General features: G+C 46.1%; 3 protein-coding genes across 5 annotated transcripts; 2 read left to right on the top strand and 1 right to left on the bottom strand.

The window, feature by feature from the left end:
* The first annotated feature begins 3,054 nt into the window (after positions 1-3,054).
* On the top strand, positions 3,055-4,564 carry LOC127779597 (chaperonin-like RbcX protein 2, chloroplastic). Its single transcript, XM_052306410.1, has 5 exons — positions 3,055-3,514; positions 3,681-3,772; positions 3,915-3,972; positions 4,077-4,142; positions 4,229-4,564. Exons 1-5 carry the CDS (start codon positions 3,275-3,277, stop codon positions 4,352-4,354), a joined length of 582 nt encoding a protein of 193 aa, XP_052162370.1. The 5' UTR covers positions 3,055-3,274; the 3' UTR covers positions 4,355-4,564.
* On the bottom strand, positions 3,448-9,278 carry LOC127779596 (uncharacterized). 2 transcript variants are annotated; one of them, XM_052306408.1, is made up of 2 exons: positions 8,417-9,278; positions 3,448-3,580 (listed from the first exon to the last, which is right to left on the bottom strand). In XM_052306408.1, exon 1 carries the CDS (start codon positions 9,226-9,228, stop codon positions 8,434-8,436), a length of 795 nt encoding a protein of 264 aa, XP_052162368.1. In that variant the 5' UTR covers positions 9,229-9,278; the 3' UTR covers positions 3,448-3,580; positions 8,417-8,433. The 2 variants fall into 2 exon arrangements, with proteins under 2 accessions (XP_052162368.1, XP_052162369.1); XM_052306409.1 differs by lacking the exon at positions 3,448-3,580 and adding an exon at positions 6,143-6,197.
* Positions 4,669-8,107, top strand: LOC127779595 (L-type lectin-domain containing receptor kinase IX.1). Of its 2 annotated transcripts, none has more exons than XM_052306407.1 (2): positions 4,669-4,804; positions 5,185-8,107. In XM_052306407.1, exon 2 carries the CDS (start codon positions 5,288-5,290, stop codon positions 7,454-7,456), a length of 2,169 nt encoding a protein of 722 aa, XP_052162367.1. In that variant the 5' UTR covers positions 4,669-4,804; positions 5,185-5,287; the 3' UTR covers positions 7,457-8,107. The 2 variants fall into 2 exon arrangements, with proteins under 2 accessions (XP_052162367.1, XP_052162366.1); XM_052306406.1 differs by having other exon boundaries at positions 4,727-4,804; positions 4,942-8,107.
* Positions 9,279-21,760: the final 12,482 nt, after the last annotated feature.

Genomic DNA, 21,760 nt, shown 5'->3' with positions numbered 1-21,760 from the left:
TTTAGAAAAGAGAATGCTTGCCACCTGCACAATTCCTTTTTCTACTGGCTTACGAATATTTGAAGTGTGTGCATAATGGTGTGTACTTCTTTTCTATAATCCAAAATAAATACCCGGTTAGTATTCAAAGCAAGATAATAAAAATAGACAGTATTCGAAAATACAGATTTTTTTTTCCTTGTAACAGTTGGTACCTGCTTTGTTCTGGAGCAGGTGGAGTCGGTGAAAGGAGGCACCTACTGCCATGACATCGACAGACAGTGCAGGAGTACAAAAGAAGTCATCGAAACACGGACGACATCATTTGATATTTCGTCGCACGCGATGAGGCTAGCAACTGCATCATCAGGTTCACGGTTAGTCAGAGACTCGGAGTTAAGACGGGAGACCGTTACGAAGACGTAGGTTATATCTCACTGGGATTTCACGGTAAATTGCACACCAAGTGAGAGGAACCACGGCGCCTGTGCATCCAGAGGAACACCAACTGTGAGCTGTCCACAACATCCGCAGGCAGCGGTCGACGTCCGGATTCGCTGGTGCGCGAGGCGGCGACGGACGCGGCCACGGAAAGCAACGAGGCGATCGACTCACGCGATGACCAAGCCAGACTTGTCGCGATAGAGAAGAAGATGCGGTGCGCGCGCGGTGTGCCGGTGCGGGAATCGGTCCACTAACCGGCCGGGGCGTGGGGTGCGACGCGACCGACCGCGTCGTCTCCGGCTGCGTCCCCGCGAGATCGGCCGTAGGAAACCGTGGTCTCGTGGGGGCCTGCAGAATCCGCGACTTCGCGACTTCTTTTTCTTGCCGTCGCGCGCGTCCCGGTGGCGTGGTTGACGCGGCCGCGAATTTGGTTCATTGCCTCACGGGGCACGGGCTCGTGCCGTTGCTTTTCCGGTGCTTTTGCTTAGCGCAGGTTTTCGCGGGTGTGCATGACCGCGAGTCCGTGAACCATTTCGCGCGTACGCCATGCGGTGCGCGTGGACCGTGCAGTCAGGCCTTTCCTCCCAGGGTCTGGCCTGTTTGGTATAGCTTCAGCTCCAGCTCCACCCCTTCTGAAGCTGGAGCTCAGCCAAACAGTTTCAGCTCCACCAAAACTGGGAGTGGAGTTGGGTGGAGCTCTCTCACAAAATATACTAGAGTTGTGGAGCTAGGTTTAGGCAGCTCCACAACTCCACTCCAGACTCAACTCCTGGACTTATATTTAGGAGTTGGAGCTATACCAAACATGCCCTCAGGTCTAAGCTAGTCAGCTACAAAGCGTTGTGTTCGGATTTGGGCTTCTTAAGGGGGAGTTTGGATGGGGTTAAAAAATTTTAGTCCCTGGCAGATCGGATGTTTGATACTAATTAGAAGTATTAAACATAGACTAATGATAAAACCTATTTCATAACTCTGGATTATTTCGCGAGACAAATTTATTGAGCCTAATTAATCCATGATTATCCTATATGATGCTACAGTAAAAATTCTTTAATTATAGATTAATTATGCTTAAAAAATTTGTCTCACATATTAGCTCTCGTTTATGCAATTAGTTTTGTAAGTAAGCTATGTTTAATACTCTAAATTAGTATCAAAACATTCAATTTGACAGGGTCTAAACTAAAGTCTTAGTTAGAACAAGATTTTTTTCAAAACATAGTACAAATGAGATGCTCATATAAACATGGCAAATTTTGCTGTAGGACACTGTAACTTCGTGGTTTTTAACTCTAGGACACGTCAAAAGTCGATCTTTAGGAGAAGGCACTCTCAAAATGTGGTTTTTTCTTATGGACACCATAGTCATTAAAATATTAATTTCGGCTAAATAGGAGAGATAAACAGCGTGAAACGTCAAAAATATCCCTGGGTCAGTCCTTCTCACACTCCAGCCACAGTGCCACCTCCGCTCGCCATCAGCGACCACCCCGGCCCTCCCTCCTCGCCTCCTCCACCTCCGCTGTGGCGGCTTGGTCCGGCTCCCCTCAGCTCCCTTGCTAGGCTCCTAGGTAGAAGCTGACGAGCCACACCAACATGACCTCCACGAGGTAGGTGGACCTCGCCCAACTCCTCTACGGAAGGGGGCTTGGGCGACGACGGTGGGTTGGGCTCCTGCTAGGCTCGCGACGGCGCTTGTCTTGTGGCAGTAGAGGAGGAGGAAGTGCCGCAACCAATGTGGGTGCAAGTGGCGCCGTGGTGGAGGCCCTCCTTGTCATACTGGTTCTACCGCCGCAACGGCGGTAGTGGAGGGGAGGAAGCGCCATGACTGATGTGGGTGCGAGCAACACCATGGTAGAGGCTGGTCTCCTGCTCCTAATACTGAGGTTTGCGGTGGTGGAGGGGAAGGAAGCGCCTCGACCAACGTGGGTGCGGGTGGCGCCTATGGTGTCGGGAGGGAGGAGAGCAGGCTGGTGGGGAGGATGCGGTGACGGCGGAGTGACAGTGTCTGAGGTGAGGAGTGAGTGGAGGCGAAGCTCGAGGATAGAAGCGAGATGGATGAACTGCACGACGAAGAGCGGCGCCGGCCGATAGGTGAGTCGATTTGAGGATGGGCAGGGGCAATTTGGTCACAGCGCATCAAAAAGTGGACAGCTCTTGCATAGTCAACACTAAAACGCTAAATAAATAGGAGCCGTGCCCGTTAGCAAATAACCAAGATTACATAGTGTCTTACCCTAAAAGTGATTTCATGTGGTGTCCCATAACTAAAACCACGAATTTGCGATGTCTTGTAGTAAAATGTACTTATAAACATTAATATCAAATAATGTACTTATAAACATTAATATCAAATGTAGAACTTGAATTCTTTCACTATGATAAACATACGCAAGTGCCCTTACTTTGGTGTTCACTATCAGAAAAGATATTTTAGGGTGGCAGTCATGCATTCCACAAATTACATTCTCACAAAAAGCTAAAAGTGAATATTCTCAAAAAAAAAAGGAAAAGGCTGAAAGAGAAATGTACTTCTGAAGCCAAAAAAAAAAAAAGAATCAAGGGAATCGCGAAAATACAGAGAGGCAAATAGAATCATCTCTCGTCGCCATTCCGCCACCAATCAGCGAGCTGCCCGGACGAAATATCAGCGCGAACGTGGGGTCTCCCGTTTGCCCTCAGGAAGCCCAAGAAACGCGCTGTTTTCGCGGACAGAATCAGCCAAAGCCTCAGCAAAAAAAATCCACCGCTGCTGCCTATCCAGAACCCCGCCGCGGCTCGCATCGTCGCAGCCGGCGTCGAGCCGTCGGGAGGGAAAAAACATCTCTAGCTCTCCTTCGCGGCGCCGCCGATGGCTGCCGTCGCGCGGATGGCCGCCGCGGTCGTCTGCCTTCCCTCCTCGTCCTCATCCTCCTCCGCGTGCCGCGCGGCGCCATTGCCGTGGTCCCGCGGCGTCGTCGTCGGGGTGAGGCGGCGGCACACGGTGGCGCGGGCGGCGCGGCGGAGGGGGAGGAGGCCCGGCCGCCGCGGCCTCGTCATCGTGGACGAGTTCGCCGGGCAGTACGAGGAGGGGTTCGAAGACGTGCACACGGTGCGTGTACACTACTGATTTCGATTTTCTTTTTTTTGAACCGGCAGGGGATAATCGGCACGCTATCTGTAAACGACAGCAATATAATGGTTAATTTTCTCTACCTGCAAGGTTAATTGGGTTTAGATTGCATGGAACTCTGAAGATTGTTCTCTCCATTTTGCAGGAAATCATGAATTACTTCACTTACAAGGCCACAAGCACGGTGCTCCACCAGTTGTATGAAATGAATCCACCTGCTTATACTTGGCTGTATAAGTAAGTCACCCCATTGCAAGAAAATCTCACATTGATATATTGTGCTATGTTGAAATGAAATCTAAGTAGAATAGGTTAATGTTGGTGTCAGTTCCAATCTGCATCCTTAGCGTCTAAAATACGAACACTTACGATTTGTCAGCTACGTCGTGGTTAACGATCCAAAGGAGGGCAAACATTTCCTCATCGCACTCGCAAAGGTATCTTTTTGCATCTTGTTACTAAGCAATGGAGAAAAATATATATGAGGTTCAGCATTGTGCCAAGGTTCATTCTCTAATTAATTTGACTTCGTATGCACCAGGAGAGGCAAGATTTGGCAGAGAGAGTGATGATCACACGACTCCACTTGTACAGCAAATGGATCAAGGTAATAAAAAAGAGTGATATTCCAGAGTAATTTGAGACATCTTCGATGCATAAATTATTTAATTAGTTACCTCTTCATCAACGCAGAAATGTGACCATGCAAAAATGTACGAGAAGATTTCGAATGAGAATCTGGAGATAATGCGTCAGAGGTTAATGGAAACTGTAGCGTGGCCAACGGACGACACAAACACCAGCGACACGGCGAAATGAACGATCGATTCATGGCAGCAAACTTGAAACTCATGTTGAGTATGACAGATCCACTCAATAATGTACTTTATGAAAATTCCTTCCAGGTTTTGAGTTAATCATTTGTGTATATAAGTAGCCCTGCATGAATAGAACAGTCGATGTATATTCTCCTAGTAAAAAGAACAGTTGGTGTATATTTTCTTCTAGTTACTGAGATTATGATGCTGATCCTTGTGTACTACACACTATGCGAAATACATAAGCTGTGGTCGCTTTGTTAATTCTCCATGTTTGAACCCTTTTTTCAGTGCACAAGCAAGAGATATCATAGTGCCATATACTTCACTTCTGCCGTCTGATCTTGGTTGCCATAACTCAATAGATTTGTGCCAACTCCAGAATAGAGATTACAGTCAAGAAATATTTACTGCTTGTCAAGTTGTCATCGAACTGATCCCTAAGGACAAGGTAAATCATTGTGCTATATGTATTAATAAACTCTCCTGTGCTGCATGAAATTGTTGTATGCCGCATGAAAGACAAAAATTACATCATGACCCAGTTTGTTAAGCATATAAGATCGATAAGAGCTTTCCTTTTGGCAGATTCTGTGCATGTCTGAACTCAGTCCAATTCTACCTTAGAAAATACATGTTCCATTTGCTGAGAGGAGATAACCTCCTTTTCTGCCGGCAACCACCATAATCATATTACGGGCGAGACATACTTGACTTCATAATCTTGGCCGGCAAAGACGATACAAACCAAGCTTCATCTAGCTTTTTGGAAAACTTAGTTAAGTTCCAAATTTGAGCTGCTTCTCATGTGGCTTACATCTGTCCTTTCAGGGCCTATTGACAGGCCGGCAGTATGATACTACCCTTTAATAGCACCAAGTATTGCTGAGACAATCAAGGAGTGCTGAGACAATCAAGGAGATTGACCAAGTTAATGGTTATACAGGTTATCAGGTCTGCAAAAGTAGTGTCTTTTCATTTCGTTCCTTCATCCCTCCCTCCTGCTCTCTCTCCAGCCTCCTGGATTCCAACCATGCGATCAAGAACCAAATATACTTGCCTCTTGGCTCTCTACTTTTCCCTATCCCTGAAAATTGCCCATGTCAATCCTCTGTCCTTCAAGTTGAACTTCACTGAATCAAATCATAATGGATCAGCCACAATTCAGCTCCAGGAGGATGCCTTCTACAACAAGGCGGTCAAGCTCACCAAGGATGAGTTGAATGGAAAGATCACTCAAAGCGTAGGCCGAGCAATCTACACCGATCCAGTGCCTCTCTGGGATAGCACCACCGGTCAGTTAGCCAACTTCACAACCCGCTTCACGTTCAAGATATATGCACCCACGAACGACAGTTCGTACGGTGAGGGCCTAGCCTTCTTCCTCTCATCATACCCTTCTGTGGTCCCCAATAACTCCATGGATGGTTATCTTGGCCTCTTCAGCAATAGTAATGATCAGAGCGATCCACTCAACCAGATTGTGGCTGTTGAGTTTGACAGCCACAAAAACACTTGGGATCCAGATGGCAACCATGTAGGCATCAACATCCACTCAATCGTATCTGTAGCCAACGTGACATGGCGAAGTAGTATCAACGATGGCCGGATAGCCAATGCTTGGGTAACTTACCAGGCAAATTCAAGGAACTTGAGTGTCTTCTTGTCGTACCAGGACAACCCACAATTCAGTGGCAACTCCAGCCTATCTTATTTGGTTGATCTCAGCAAATATCTCCCTGACAAAGTGTCCATCGGATTCTCTGCTTCCACAGGTAAATTTGTAGAGCTGCACCAGATTCTTTACTGGGAATTTGATTCTTCAGATGTGCACCTGATGAAGACTGAGAAAACAAAAGGTATATTGGTCATAAGCTTGTCTACGAGCGGTAGTGTTGTGGTCTGCTCAATTGGCTTGGTTTGCTTCTTTTTATGTTTTAGAAGGATTAGAAGGACTACGAGGTCAAGAGAGAAGGAAGAAGAGAAACTAGACTGTGATGAGTCCATTGACAGTGAGTTTGAGAAAGGCAAGGGGCCAAGGAGATTCCAATACAATGAACTCGTAGTGGCGACGGATAATTTTGCTGCAGAGAGAAAGCTTGGAGAAGGGGGTTTCGGTGCAGTATACCAGGGTTTCTTGAAGGATCAAAACATTGAAATTGCCATAAAACGAGTTGCAAAAGGGTCAACACAAGGGAGGAAGGAGTACATCTCTGAGGTCAAGATCATCAGCAGACTAAGGCATCGGAACCTTGTGCAACTTGTGGGCTGGTGTCATGAGCATGGAGAGTTCTTGTTAGTCTACGAGTTTATGCCAAACAGGAGCTTGGACAAACACCTCTATGATGGTGGAAACCTGTTAGCATGGCCATTGCGGTTCAAGATAACCATAGGTGTTGCATCTGCCCTCCTGTATCTCCACGAGGAGTGGGAACAATGTGTCGTGCATCGTGATGTCAAACCAAGCAATGTGATGCTTGATTCTGGATTCAACGCTAAGCTTGGGGACTTTGGGCTCGCACGGCTTGTAGACCATGACCGAGGCTCACAAACTACAGTGATAGCTGGGACCATGGGTTACATGGCTCCAGAGTGTGTCACTACTGGGAAAGCAAGCAAAGAGACTGATGTCTACAGCTTTGGCATTCTTGCACTGGAGATAGCTTGTGGAAGGAGGCCCGTTGTGCCAAAGGAAGATAATGACAAGATCAGTTTGGTTCAATGGGTTTGGGATCTTTATGGAAGAAATGAGATACTTAATGCAATTGATGGAAGGCTTGATGGTGAATTTGAAGAGCGGGAAGTTATTTCCTTGATGGTTGTTGGACTTTGGTGTGCACACCCAGATTATAATATCCGGCCTTCAATTCGCCAGGTCATAAGCGTACTGAAGTTTGAAGCACCATTACCAGACCTTCCACCAAAGATGCCAGTGGCAATGTACTTTGCACCACCAATTTCTCTCTGCAGATTTTCACAGTCATCTAATGGGACACTGAAGGAGCTGGAAAGGCCGAACAGTTATGGAAATACAAGCTCATCCAGTGCAACCAATGATTCTTGTGCCCCTCCCTCTGTTCGGTTGCCAGAGGTTGGTTACTAGGTTTGCCATGTATTCCTATTGTGTTATCATGTTTGCCTTTGTGCAGTGCTGACTGTTTTTGAGAGGCACTAAAGTTTAACTGCAAACATACGTGTATTTGACTCTAGCTAAATGCTGTGAACATCCCTGATTCAATTACTGTTTCATAGATTGTCTACCAATATAACATAGTAACAAAATGTCATGGTGTAAGCCTGTGTATCTGCATTCTCTTGGGGTTAATTTGTAATGTACTGATTTTCTCGCTTTCAATATATTGATGGACAAAGCTTTGCATGTTAACAAGAAAAAGGTCAGTTCCTCGTGTAAATGGATTTCTACAGTTTTATTCCCATAACAAAAGGAACTTACTAGTAAATGTATGAACAATTTGAAGGAAAATAGCAGCAATGGAACACATAATTCTTGGGCCTCCACTCCAATTCCATAAAAGTAACACAAAAGAACAAAAAACTTTCCATGTTAAGTAACATAATGTTTTATGTCATTCCTTCCTTGCATGCAGAGGAATTGTGCCATTGATCTTTTCTCTAGAGACCGTCCATCACCATTTGAAGTGCTAGTACGAAGACATGCTAGACTTGTGTTCTTGAGAACCATAAACTTTGTCTTGTTCAAACTACAAAATTTCGGCAGTCCCTTGCCAATCATAAAGTCCTGTACTACTACTACCACCTCATAATCATATCGTCTACTATCAGATTGGTTCTTCTAAGATAGCGAAATCCTAAACTTCATTGTGACTCCATGAGAATTAACTAGAATCCATAAATAAAACAAAGGATAGCACCTGACACATCCAAATCCATATGCAACCACACAACCAAGTTTTGGCCCTCAGTTGCACAATGCAATGTATCGCAACAATCTTTTTTTTCTCTGTTTAAATTCTAACAGTATGATCTTTCACAACAAACAGAAATAACACAGCACGAACACAATCGAGCAGGCAGTCATTACCTTTTGGAAGAGCTTCTTCACTTCTTGCCACGCTGCTTCTTCTCGGTAAAGCGGTAGACCACCGGGCCATGGCGCCACCCTTCGAGCGGCGGGTCCTCGTGTACCACCTCGACGTCGAACACCTTCCTCGCCTTGGCGAAGAACTTCTTGTCCGTGCGCTTCCACCTCCTCATGTGCGCCATCACGAACACCACGTCCCCCTTGACGAAGAACCGCATCGTCTCAATCAAGGGGTCAACCAACGCCTCGTAGTACACCACGTCCGACGCCACGACGAGGTCGAACCGAGAAGCCGGCGGCGGAGCGGCGACGGCCTCCATCGCGGCGGCGTCGCCCCACGGGAGCGGGGCGACGGAGACGGAGCCGCCGCGGGCGTCGAGGAGGGGCGCGTTGAGGGACGCGTTGTGGCGGAGGTTGGGGAGCGCCGCGGGGAGATCCGAGAGGACGGCGTGGGCGGGCAGCGCCGCGGCCAGGGCGAGGCCCGCGGCGCCGGTGCCGGAGCCGAGCTCGAGGATACCCAGCGGGCTCTCCGGGGTGGGCGCGCGCGGGAGGAGGTGCGGCGAGGCGGGGAGCACGCGGAGGAGGGTGGAGGCCGACGGCCAGAGCTGGAAGGTGAGGCCGAGGGAAGGGAGGGTGCGGACGGTGATAGGGGACGGGAGCGCGGGGAGGTGGAAGTGGTGGAGCTGCGCGTCTGATGCGGCGGTGGCGGCGGAAGGGAGGAGATTCGGGAGGAGGAGGTGGAGATCGTCGGAGTCGGAGTCGGAGGAGACGGTGGCGCCGGCGACGAGGGGATCGGCGGCGGCGGCGGCCATTGACGAGCAAAATGGTGTGTGTGCTGTTCTGGCTGCTTTGGGGTTTTAGGAGTTTTCAGACATCCGAGCTGAAAAGACGGCGTTGCTTCTGTACGTTTTTTTCATTCGGAGAACATGGGCTTTTCATTGTAAGCCCAAACAAACTAACCCCACCCAACAACAACATGGGCTTTTACGCCCAAATCGTGGCACTGGCCCAATGACTACGTTGAGCCGCACTACGGCCTTCCGGTGGCCCAACCGAGGAAAGGGCGAGAGGACCACGGCCCAAAGGTGTAACCGCGACTAGCTGCTGCTCCATCCAGCTGAAGTTTTGCTGGGTTTACTACCAGATGATCGAAAGTCGAAACTTTCTGCCTTCCTCTCTCTCAAAAAAAAGAAACTTTCTGCCTAAATCATCTCAAAAATATACCTTCTTTCTGAATGATCTGCGATCAAAGTACTCTCTGTCTTTAAATACATGGTATTATGCCATTTTGAGAATAATTAAGGAAGTTAAAAGAGGGTTAAATCATAGTATAAAAGATGATGGTTGAGGAAATAAACAAGTATATAAGGTAAAGGTTGAAAAAAATAAACTAGTAGTACCAAAGTTGTTAAGTGAGGATTAAACTAGTGCATGAGTTCATTGATGGATAGAAGATAAACATGGGCTTATATATTTAGATAAGGGATTAGGCCAATATCCCTTATATACTTGAACGGAGAAAATATAAGATCATATTGTTCGTAAATAAGCTCACAAGGCGATTGCATCATCTAGTCCAACAATGGATTGGTGCAATTCGGTAAACCTACTACCCAGTTCCGTAACCGATTACGCACGGTGCATTACATAATTACTCCTACATCATCTGGTGCACCTACACGTGATTTGACCAAATTTTACAGTACAATTATATTATGCTCATCTTAGATTTAGAGAAGAAAGCACTAAAAAAGACGTCATGAACTATTCAAAACTTCAAGTGCGTGCGTCCAATCTGTCCAGGTGGAGCCAGATGGCCGGTGACCTTGACTGGTTACTTTTCCAAACAAATGACCTAGTCGTAACTCCAGTAAACATCGATCATTTCACCAGCGGCTCTACGTCTACGGCTAAATTTCTCTGGGTTGGACATACACGTGGCACCCCTAAAGCTCGACAGATCCCTCGTTGATTAAACAAAAGACCAATAAAAGGCTAAATTTCTTAGGCTTTCATCTATACGTCATCACCCACGGACGTGAAGACCGTGAAGTGAAACATCTTTATCCTAAAGTAAGCACGAACGCACCAGCCAATCACGATGACGAACCGAGATATTAATTCACACCGATGCACCGCATATGACAATTCCGATAGGTGATAGTCTATCCCCGATTAATCAACTATCTGTCGCACAACGTGAACGTGCTGCCTGCCATAAAAAAAACCCTGAATTCACCTGATGTAACACAAAACAGTTATCTCTTCCCAAGCACTGACGCGAACCAGGAAAAAGGTTGTGTACTCCACACGGGCACACACCACCCGAAACGCGCGTTGATGCACGCACGCGAGAGCATTTTTCTGGCACATCGCCTACGTCCGCGCCACGCACGGCGCGGGCTGCGTGACAGCGTGATCGATCCATATCAGATGGCGCACGAGGGGACACGGGCGAAACAGCCGTCGCACCGGCTAGACCCCCACGGGCGCGCGCCCGTCTCCGCGAGGCGAGATGACGTCTCGTCTCTCGTCTCGTCTCGTCCCGTCCCCGACGCGACGCGCACGCGGCCGGTGCGTTGCACGGCATGCGCCAAATCGGAGCGCGAGACGGGGGCGGGGAGGGAGGGAAGCTTCGCGCGTTTGGCGCCGTTCGGAAATTTTTTTTTCCTAGCGTACGGTCGCGACGGCTGCTGCTGCGTCGTAGTATGATCCTATCTGCTGCGGCCGCAGGCGAACGGCGGTTGCCGGGCGGCCGCTTTCGCGGGGTTGGCTTGCTTTTCGTGCTGCGTCGTAGTATGATTTTTTTTGCCTGATCCGGTAGATCGAATCAGGTCCCGGGCTAGCACGTCGTACGTGTTTGTTTACGGGGAGGAAGGTAGGTGCATCCTGCATCTAGCCGGTCCTACCAGCATCACCAGCAGTACTACGAGTCTACGACATGGATTGGAACAGGACAAAGCTAGTGCTCACAGAGCTACTAATAGCTACTCCATCCGTCCCCTAATAAAAGAGCAGGTACAATAGCAAGCTATAAAACAGCTATAAATATATTTTAAAGAGATAAAAGAAGAGAGAGAGAAGAGCAGCGAGCTACAGATCTGTAACCAGCTGCGCTGCTGGGACTAGGTATTAATAGTTTAGTAAGCAATTATTGTATAAATTGGCTATTACATTGACTATAGATGATTTGGAGCTAGTAGTAGTCTATACTATTAAACTTCCTCTCAGAAGGATTTTTAACATTTTGCTTGCACTATTTGACCATTCGTCTTATTAAAAAAATTAGGATTATTATTTATTTTATTTGTGACTTACTCCACTTTATTATCCAAAATACTTTAAGCACGACTTTTTATTTTTTATATTTGCATATATTTTTTTAAATAAGATGAGTGGTCAAACAGTGTAAGTAAAATATCAAAATCTCTTTATATTAAGGGACGGAGAGAGTAAGCTACTGCAGGTTCTTTTCAACCGGGAACTCTTTGTTTGTTTGGGTGCTTGTGCTCTGGTTCTTTCTTATCGTCCGGTTGTTGTTTCCTCCTCCCATCGGCTCGACGGTCACTCTCCGTTTTCCGGGGGTGTACGTGGTGGTAGGGAATTGATGCCGATCGAGGGCATTTGCCGACAGGTTGAGGCCGGGTGTTTTGCACATTGGTGCGTGCAGGTGTGTACGCGGTCTGGACATTTGTCGACCAACCTGTGGTATCTAAGCACCAGATAACCTGTGGTATCTATCTAAGCGCGCCAGGTTACCAGTTAGCGATATCTTTGTATTGAACGAAAAATCCACGAATCGAATCACCACCCACAGTACCTGCTACGCAATCAGAGTATGGTTCGTTCGTTCGTTTAGGGCCAGCTGATTGATAAGACACATTGTTCACTCGATCATCACCCATGTGTTTTTTTTTTCTCCTGACATTCGAAAGCGCAGCAGTAGCATACATGCATCCAAATTATTCCTCAAGTGCACTAGCTAGACTTGTGCATCGCGTAACGGTGAACACGTGTAGGTGCGGAATATTCGGCACCCACTGATCGATCGATCGATCGACCGGGTTGTGCTTGTGCAGTGCTGTGCAAGGGCGAACCAAGCCGGAGTTCGTTCCGGCCGGTCACGTCTGGGCTCCACGCGCACGATCAAGAAAGGAGCGTGTGCCCCGTGCTGCCGCATGCAGGGTGCAGGGTCGTCTCGTGGGAGCTAGGAAAGCTATGGGATGGCCAGTTTGCTATGTGATGCCCATTCCTAACTAACCTCGAGTGAGTGGCATCTAGCTAGCTAAGCTAATATTGCGTGGCGGTATGGCACGCGGTAGATTTCGTTATTGCGCGAGCATTGCGTAACGATCGAAAAAGGTGGTAGATAGCTATGAATGGGAATGGGAACCGGGACGGGTGCGTTTTGGCATTCCATGGAGCACCTTTTTGGGACGTAGGCCTGCCCAAATAGGAGGGGCCTAACCGGGTCTATGATGCTGGATGGATATGTGTCAATAGGATCGCGCTCCTCTGACTTTAGGTCAGAGGGACGTGGGTCACTGACGTGTGAGGCTAACTTTTGTGGGTCCCACATGTTAGTGACAAAGTCCCTCTGACTTTACGTCAGAGGAGACTCATCCGTGTCAATAGGGGTTGGTCAAAAATCTCCAAACTCATGAGCTAATTTAATTAGGATAATTGCTTATTTGACCCCGTTTGAAAGCCTAACTACTAAACTGACTCTTCTTTTTCTAGTTTGCTTATTTGACCCCCGCTTTTTAAAAATGAACACCCCGTCTGTCCTTGTTTCCACTGCTCCGATAAGGTTTCATTTTTTTGAAAAAAAAGAAATATTGTAATGACCAAACTACCCTCAAGGATACCTATCCACATCTAACCTACCCATTCACTCCCGTTTCTCTCTCTCTCTCATAAATCCTGTGCCGCGGCGATGCATGGGGGGGAGTTGCGGCGGCGGTGGATGAGCGGCCACGCCGGCTCATGGAGGAAGGCAATGGCGGCGGCGGGGGGACGCGGAGGGAGCGGATCTGTGCCGGCGCCGGCTCGTGGAGAAAGGGAGCGGCCGTGGCGGCGCCGCACGGAGGGGACGAGCGGCCGCGCCGGCTCGTGGAGGACGGTAGCGGCGGCAACTGAGGGGCTTGGAGGGAGCGGATCCACGTCGGCACAGCCTCGTGGAGGGATAGAGCGGCGGCAGCGGCGGGGGGGCACGGAGGGAGTAAATCCGTGGCGGCGCCGCCTCGTGATGGGAGGACGGCGGCGCCCTTCCTCGATCTGGACGAGGAGGACGATGTGCGGTGGCGATGCTCCTTCTCGCTTCGAAGAGGACGGCGACACGGTCTTCTCCTCTTTGTTCCGAACAAGGAGGAAGACGGCACAAACGTGTGAATAAGAAGGGCACAAACATCATTATTTGTCTAAGTTAACACCGTTACGTTTATTTAACGGAAGGGGGTCAGGCCTGATCTTCAATTTTGAAAATGAGGGTCATAATAAACTCGTAATACCTTGTATCACAATCTTGTTAGTCATGATACATAGCATGTCAATCATAATCTTTGGTCATAGGCTCACAATCATGATTTGTATATGTATATGAATTTTAAACCATGTATTTCGATGTAACGAGTTTAATGAGTCAACTTGGCCTTTTTAACGAGTCGCATTTTATTTTTAACTTGTTATTTTAACAAGTTGGGTCGTGTTCAATTTTTAACTTGTTATGTTAACAAGTCAAGCCGAGCTAACTCGTTAACTTAACGAGTTTTTACAAGTCAAACCGAGTTGGCTCGTTAGCCACCACTAAATAGGGCTGGATAACGAACCAGCTAGACTAGTTAAGGCTCAGTTTGTTAAAATAGTTATCTTAGTACAAGTCATCTCGGCTCATTAACATTGAGCTAAAAGACTAGCTCGGTTCGGCTCGTGAGCTGTTAAGCTCATTTGGCTCGTTAACGAGCTCTATCTCATTTATATCATATTGATAATTTCACACATCATATATTAACATAATAATAAAAACAAACTAATGAAAAACTCAATAAATACAAATAATTTTGATGTAATTAAAAATCTAAGCACTAGTTAAGAAGTACTAAGTATATAAAGATGTGGTGATATCTTGTACTACCAAGCTAAATGAGAAGCTCGCGAGTTAGCTCATTAAGGTTACAAGTTAAAAGTCTAACCTGGCCTGACTCATTAAGACTACGAGTTCGAGCCTATCTGAGTCGAGCTCACTACAAGCTGATCTAAGCCATGAGCCTTGCGCTTTTTGTCCACCTCTACGCTACGTTAAGGCACAGTTTGAATTAATAGAGCCTACAAGTTAAGCTATGGCACGTAATTGCGACTATCCATTTTGTTGTTGAATGAACCAGATTTTCGGGTACAGTGCCGACACAAAAGTACTCAACAATTTTTGCTACAGTGATCTACACTACCAGGGTGCATATTGACCATTGGACCCAATCTAATAAGCGGTCATAGATTGCATAAACTGCAGTCACACTATCACATCTGTTTCAAATTCATGTTAAGTCTTGCGCTGTTATAAAACCAGCTCCGAAATCGACATCGGTAGCTAAACACGGAAGAAAACGTCATAGAAGATCCAAACACGATGACGACACCAAGGCACAATATTTGGTAACGGAGTTCAGCCGTAGCCTATATCTCCGGGGCATTGATTGCGGGCGCTCCTCTCTGATCCAGCATATTACAGCGTATGAGTTACAATGACTCACGGTCGGTCGCCGTTGGCAACCGCTCCCTCTCGCTATGCTAAGTTATCATGTGGTTACAACAGGCACGCCTCTCTATTTAAGAGAGATCCTAGAATAGAGTTCGACTTATACTCTATTCCTATACCTAGTACAACTCCAAGTCCTAAACTGTAACCGACTTTATACACATATTCGACACAAACTCTAACACACGCACTTCTTTCAGGCACAATATTGATAAATGTTTAATTCTAAACTGTTGTGCAGTTACACCGGGTCATAACGGTAATGGGGAAAAAGGACATTTAGAACCTGGGGAAAACCTCTAAACTACTTTTGAGTCTTTGATATGAAAACGCTATATCCAGCCTCTACAATAACACCAAAATTTGTTAGCGAACTAGGTGGATCTGCCACTGCATAACGAGATTTCTCCTACGTACTAATTAATAAAATTAACCGGCCAATTGCCAACTGAATTATGCACAATATTGTCTTCTGAGTTGGGCTCCCAATTGCCAACTGGCTAGCCCTACTATTTATGAATTACGAGTAGGAGGGAAAACATTGCAGTAATATAAAATTCGAATAGGTTATCCATAATAGTCGTTTTTTAAATAGAAAACCTAGACAACGGATACCTTTCTACGAGACAATACCTGATACCTAATATTTGTTGTGGTACCAGCTGCATGATACCTGATACCTGTTATCCAGTACCTGTGATACCTAGGACCTGATAGCTATGATACTCGTGCAAGGGAATAGTTAATATGTCTATCCCGTTGCAACGGGATCCCTTTTTGTAGCAGCCCTCTTTTTTAAAATCTGAATTCATATTGTTTCGTTTGGTAACCAGTAATCAGCTCTAGACCAGCTACTGCTAAATATTTTAGTCCTTAATTGGTCTTAGTTCCTCACCCCCCGCCCCCCAATACGACTCATTGCAATTATTTAATGAAGTGTCTCATAGAATATTACTGTATACTAGTACCATTTATTTTGCTACAATGGATAAAGAAAGAAGAGAAAGGAGATGTATCTTTGCAAAGAGACACCTCAGATAATATAGGGTACAAACAAACAGTTGAGAGGAGTGACATTAGATATCATATTGTCTCTGGTACATGCCATTTTAATTTGTTCTTAGTTGATGTAGTACATAAATGATACATAGCTGTCTCAATCATTATATACGTTTTGTTTATAATCTAGAGTACTTCCTTTGTAAAAAAAAAACCCAACTTAGAATAGGTTGTCCTATTCAAGGCAACGAATCTGGATTAAGCACGTGCTTGTCCTAATTGGTTGTCCTAGGATATATAGTAATTTTTATCCTAGATTGTATTTTTTGAGACGGATGAAATAAGTGACATTATTAAGTGATTGCTCACTAGTATGATTTGCTACTTCAAGAGAGTTGTTGTAGTCCATTATATTCATAGAATCGATCAGGTGCGTCCCAAAAGGACCTCATCACCATTATATCTTGAGACAAGTCTCACACCTTACATATATATTCTGTCAACCATGAGGACATATCCGGTGAAAATGAGCTAAGTGTTGAAAACTTGTGAAAATCATACCTAAAAGTTTCATAAATTTATGAAAAAAATACTAGAGATAGGTGTAGATATAAAATACATTCTCACCAAATCTTAACTCCAAACTCAAGTTCATTTATGAGAAACAAAAAAGACAAATTTCAGGTGAATAGTGTCATGTTACTATTCACCTGAAATTTGTCTTTTTTGTTACTCCTAAACGAAGTTGAGTTTGAACTTGAGATTTGGTGAGAATGTATTTCATATCTACACCTATCTCTAGTATTTTTTTCATAAATTTACAAAACTTTTAGGTATGATTTTCATGAGTTTTTAATACTTAGCTCATTTTCACCGGATATGTCCCCATCAACATTGACACATGTTTTTAGTGGCAATCTTAGGAACCAGTCCAAGCTTAGCTAGCCACTCGCCCAAGGTTGCATGCAAAGGGGTGTCGTGTTGATCTCTTCAAACGGATTTCTCGCTATCTAGTCCTGAAGTGCTCTATAGATTACTAGCACGAACTAGTAGGCACATCTAAAAGAACAAATTAAATAATTATCGTATGGGCGTATGGCTGAGCTTTAAAAAAACAAGAATTCTCCACCTAAACCTGTTTATTGGCTCCGGTGCACTGACCACCCTAACGAAAAAGAAATGCAAAACCAACAGAGCCGTATCTCGCATAAAGCATTACTATCCATTATCATCCCCCGCCGCGGACGCCAACCGAACGGCGGCAAGTGGCACGCGTAGCTGCAAGTCAGCAACACTCGCCGCGAAAGTGATCAGCGCACCAACCCAATTTTTATTCTCTCTGATCGAGCCCTATCGTCATTAACTCCTATGAAAAGGAGGATTAAACAAGCGTACAACCACAGAAAAGATTAGACAGAAACACGATATTTCTCCTACCGCTTCTTGTATATGCCGCTAGTTAGTATTCTTAAAAAAATTTCCATATTTTAATGTATGACGCCGTTAACTTTTTAACTAACGTTTGACCATTCGTCTTATTTAATTTTTTTTGCAAATATAAAATATTTATGTCATGCTTAAAGAATATTTGATGATAAATGAAGTCACAATAAAATAAATGATAATTACATAAATTTTTTAAATAAGACGAAATGTCAAACGTTTATTAAAAAGTCAATGGCGCCAAACATCAACGGACGGAGGAAGTAATTAGTAGTACTAAGCCAGTCGCTAGCGATGCATGGCCGATGGATTGGGTTGTGTCGCCGTCACGTCGCGCGCGCCATGATCACAATGGCGAGACGCACGCGCGCGCGCACCCGGCGGCATCGATCGGCATGGCGTTCGGCGGCGGCGACGCTCCAGAGCGCGCGCGCTCGCGCCCGCGGCGCGCTGTGCGTGTACGACGTCGTCGCATGGTGGCTGGCACGGCGCGCGCGGGGGGCGGGGGGGCGGGCGCGCTCGCCATCGGTCGGCGTCGCGGTCTCGACGACGTCGCGCGCGCGCGCGCCGCCGGGCCCCGCGGGTCACGGCCGCTGTCGGTAGCGCGCGGGCTGCCCACGTGGCTGGACACCCCGGCCAGGCCGACAACCGCGTCGTCTGACCGGTGCGTGCATGGCGCCCCATGACGTGGTGGGGCCGGCTGGGCCTCTTTCACATTGCCCCTCTGCTCGAGTGGGCCCGGGCCTGCAGGGGCTGTGGGCGATTGATGGGCCTGGGCTGCTGCTGTCATGGTAGGGTATGGTTAAGGTTGACCATGACCTACTACTACTTCCCTGCCGCAATGATCTTCTGCGTACCCACCTTCTGTGAGCAGAGAAGAGCAGAGCACTAGCTAAGTTTAGTGTAAATCGCATTTGGCCTTTTAAAAAGTTATGCTTTGTATTTCCCAAATATATTAGTGTACTTCCCATTTTAAAAGTGAAAGCAAAATCTACACTTATCTGACAGTTGGCAAAGGCACTAAGGGCATAGTGTTTGGTTCGATCAATCTAATAGAAGAGCCAAACAAAATTTCAGTTTGATAGCTATAATGTTAAAATTGTCTTGTGGGATCTGTAAAAAGGGAATAAGCCAATCACTGGTACCGTACCTGCATGCATGCACAGCATAATAATTTATTCTTTCAGTTCGACTCCAATGTGGAGTTCGATTTGTTGTCTGACACCTACGGTTCGACAGCAACAACATGCATGATTCGGTTCTCCCGTAGTAAAATCGATTTTTTGTTCACACTACCGATGCTCTAAGGTTAGGAGATTATGGACATTCAACCTAAATTATGTTAACCAAATTATATCGAAAGGGAAATCCATCAAGGGTTCCAATCTTCTAATACATCGGCTACTTAGAGTTCGAGCTTTATTTGATCGGATATTGCATAAATTGTACGAGAGAATGTACCACTTTAATTTGGCACATTTTCAGATTTTTGCAGTATTGCCTTACGTATATACTCCCTCCATCCTAAAATATAAGATATTTTGGACGAATGAGACACTTTCTAATATGATAAATTTGGATATGTTCCCTGTCCAAATTCATATTATTTAGAAATGTCGCATTCATCCAAAATTCTTTATATTTGGGAACGGAGTGAGTACTTGACATGTCTTTCGAAAATCTTCAAACATGACAAATCTTATTAGCTTTCTCTTAGTCATGATTGCAACCCCGTGCTCTCCACTCGGAGCATGTATTGCCTGCTAGGGCCAGTCAAATTATAGTCGAATCTGCAACGATCGTTGTAGATATGGTTGTTACAGAGGATCCTTGCCACTACTACCTCCTGCCATCTCTTCCCTTTGTTTGTTTCCTCTGTTGTATCCAGCACTGGGGCCCCTGCACAATCTCTAGTCTAGTAAGCATTGCGAAATTGCGACCGAGTCACTGACATGGAGTTTACATTTCGTGATCCTTCTCAATCTCATGACGTCTACCCTTGATAACAAGATCCTTTTCTTGTCACAACCAAATTCAAATTTCCTGATTAGTATTCCATGAAAAACCTCAACTACCAGAGACGGATATAGAAAAAGTTAATAGGAAGAGCTGAATAAACCATACAAAACTATAACTCTCTCTTTTAATAAATTTATACCATAAAATTTTAGCAAGAGCTTCATAAGTCTCTTAGGGCATACCCAATGTCGGGAGTATCCCATCATCCACATGAGCAAAAGTGATCAAGCACCCAGCTAGAGATATGTCATACACAATGGAAGCTATACCCCCATCTTATTTTTCACTGCAACACCTGTCAGTCGGTCATATTTTACATTTAAAGCATATATATGTCCAATATTTGCAGTATACCCCCTGAAAATCACAAACATATATTTGGACCAACCCCTCCCTTTCCATATCCCTTTCTCCTTCCCCTCCCGCCCTCCCCTTCCCCGGCGGTGGTTCTCCTCGACTCCTCGAGCAGCGGCGGATCGAGTGGCGGCGGCCGCAGATTGACGCCATCGACACAGCGGTGGCCGGGATCGACGCGCCGGCCACGGATCGAACAACGGCGGCGCGGATCGACGCCGCGGCGGCCACGATCTCCAGTCCACCCCCTTTCTCCATCTTCTTCCCGGCGCGGGGTGACAGCTCGGGGCGATGCCTCTCCCCCAACGCGGCTCCTCGCCCGTTCCTCGCTGAAAAGTTGCCAAAACCACCCGACGCTCTGCAGAGGGCCGGTCGCGGCACTAGGCGAGGGTGCGGTCCCGGTCGACGTGGCGCGAATATTCCCCTTGGGAGGGGTGAGACCACGCTCCAACATGGAGCGTTGAACATGGCCTTATGGTTGCAACGTCGGTAATGGGGTTGGAGACCCCTATAGCCCTGTGATAGATCCATCCTTGTCAACCACGCTTTTTAATATAATGAATTTGGATAGTTTTTTTGTCCAAATTTGTTGTACTAGATGTGACCCCTTATAGGTTGAGTTTTTTTTTTTTTACAGAAAGGGTATTTCGTAGAGGGAAAAACGTGTGGTTTTTTTTCTGCCAGACGGGGTGAGTTCTGGCCGCGTCAAATATCAGCGGCATGTAGGTGACAAAAAACATTCGTTCTCACTTTCACAGGCTGTAAATTAAAGCAAAGTAGAGGCATAAAGCAAGACGAATTTTGGATTATGCTGCGATTTTTTTGGGGGGCTGTGTTTGACTGATCGCTACGTGCGTGCACGTCATCGTCATGCGCGCGGTCGTTTCGATCGGTCGCGGTTCGAGTGAGCTCATCGCATCGCATGGCATGCATGCACCGCGTGTTCTACACTCTTCATCCCCTGGCCGTGCGTCCAACGTTGTACAGCCGGAATACAGCTAGCGAAGCTCCGCGCGTGGAAAGGGTTAAAAAACGTATACTCATACAAGCGACGCGAACATGCGTCTTTTTCTCATACAAGCACAATACAATAGACACTTATATTATACATGTGTGCATACTAATCCCCTGTGAATATAGGGACGCATGTCTTATTCTTATTAGCACTTGTAACTGGTGGGGCGGACCCGGAACAAGATTTAAGGAGGACTCATCTCCTTCTTCCTTCTTTAGTCCCTCTACTCTTTATTTTCTCCCTATTCTTCCCATTTCATCTCCCCTTCTAACAATGGTGATAGTCTCCCAGCACCCACGCTAGATCCCTCTTGCTTGTAAGAAATTGGATATATTTTAAGTTTGACGAAGTTACCATAAACACCTCACTATTAATAGATATGTTATCTACCCTTAAAATTTCTTAAAAGTAGGTGTAAATAAGAACATGTCTCTACTATTATAAAAACTGAAGATGTTCTCGCTGTAATTTTGGTACGTCATCTGTGTTTAAGTTGTTATACGTCATTCGCATCCAATTCAGCTTAAGTCTAAACTAACTATTATACACCCCCTCCCCAGCCTAATCCCTCCCCTCCCTCTCCTAGCCCAACATAACCCAATCGACCCGCACCATCCCACGTGCCTCCACTCGAAGTCAATGTGATCCTCCCTCGATCGTCCTTTTTTTCCCTCTTTTTTTCTTTTCTTCTTTTCTTTTTCCCGATCATCATGATCCTCTCCCTCTTCTTTCAATCTCTTCTCTTTTTCCCCCTTTTCTC

The sequence above is a fragment of the Oryza glaberrima genome, chromosome 7, assembly GCF_000147395.1.
Source record: "Oryza glaberrima chromosome 7, OglaRS2, whole genome shotgun sequence".
Lineage (NCBI taxonomy): Eukaryota > Viridiplantae > Streptophyta > Magnoliopsida > Poales > Poaceae > Oryza > Oryza glaberrima.
The sequence above is the reverse complement of the archived record's forward strand: the minus strand, read 5'-3'. Positions and strand labels throughout refer to the sequence as shown.

Bases quoted from the DNA above. Each gene is read 5' to 3' on its own strand.
- LOC127779597 (XM_052306410.1), top strand. From the start codon at position 3,275: ATGGCTGCCGTCGCGCGGATGGCCGCCGCGGTCGTCTGCCTTCCCTCC. The intron at 3,773-3,914 runs GTAAGTCACCCC...ACGATTTGTCAG, and splicing joins GCTTATACTTGGCTGTATAA to CTACGTCGTGGTTAACGATC. The intron at 3,973-4,076 runs GTATCTTTTTGC...CGTATGCACCAG, and splicing joins TCCTCATCGCACTCGCAAAG to GAGAGGCAAGATTTGGCAGA.
- LOC127779595 (XM_052306407.1), top strand. From the start codon at position 5,288: ATGGTTATACAGGTTATCAGGTCTGCAAAAGTAGTGTCTTTTCATTTC.
- LOC127779596 (XM_052306408.1), bottom strand. From the start codon at position 9,228: ATGGCCGCCGCCGCCGCCGATCCCCTCGTCGCCGGCGCCACCGTCTCC.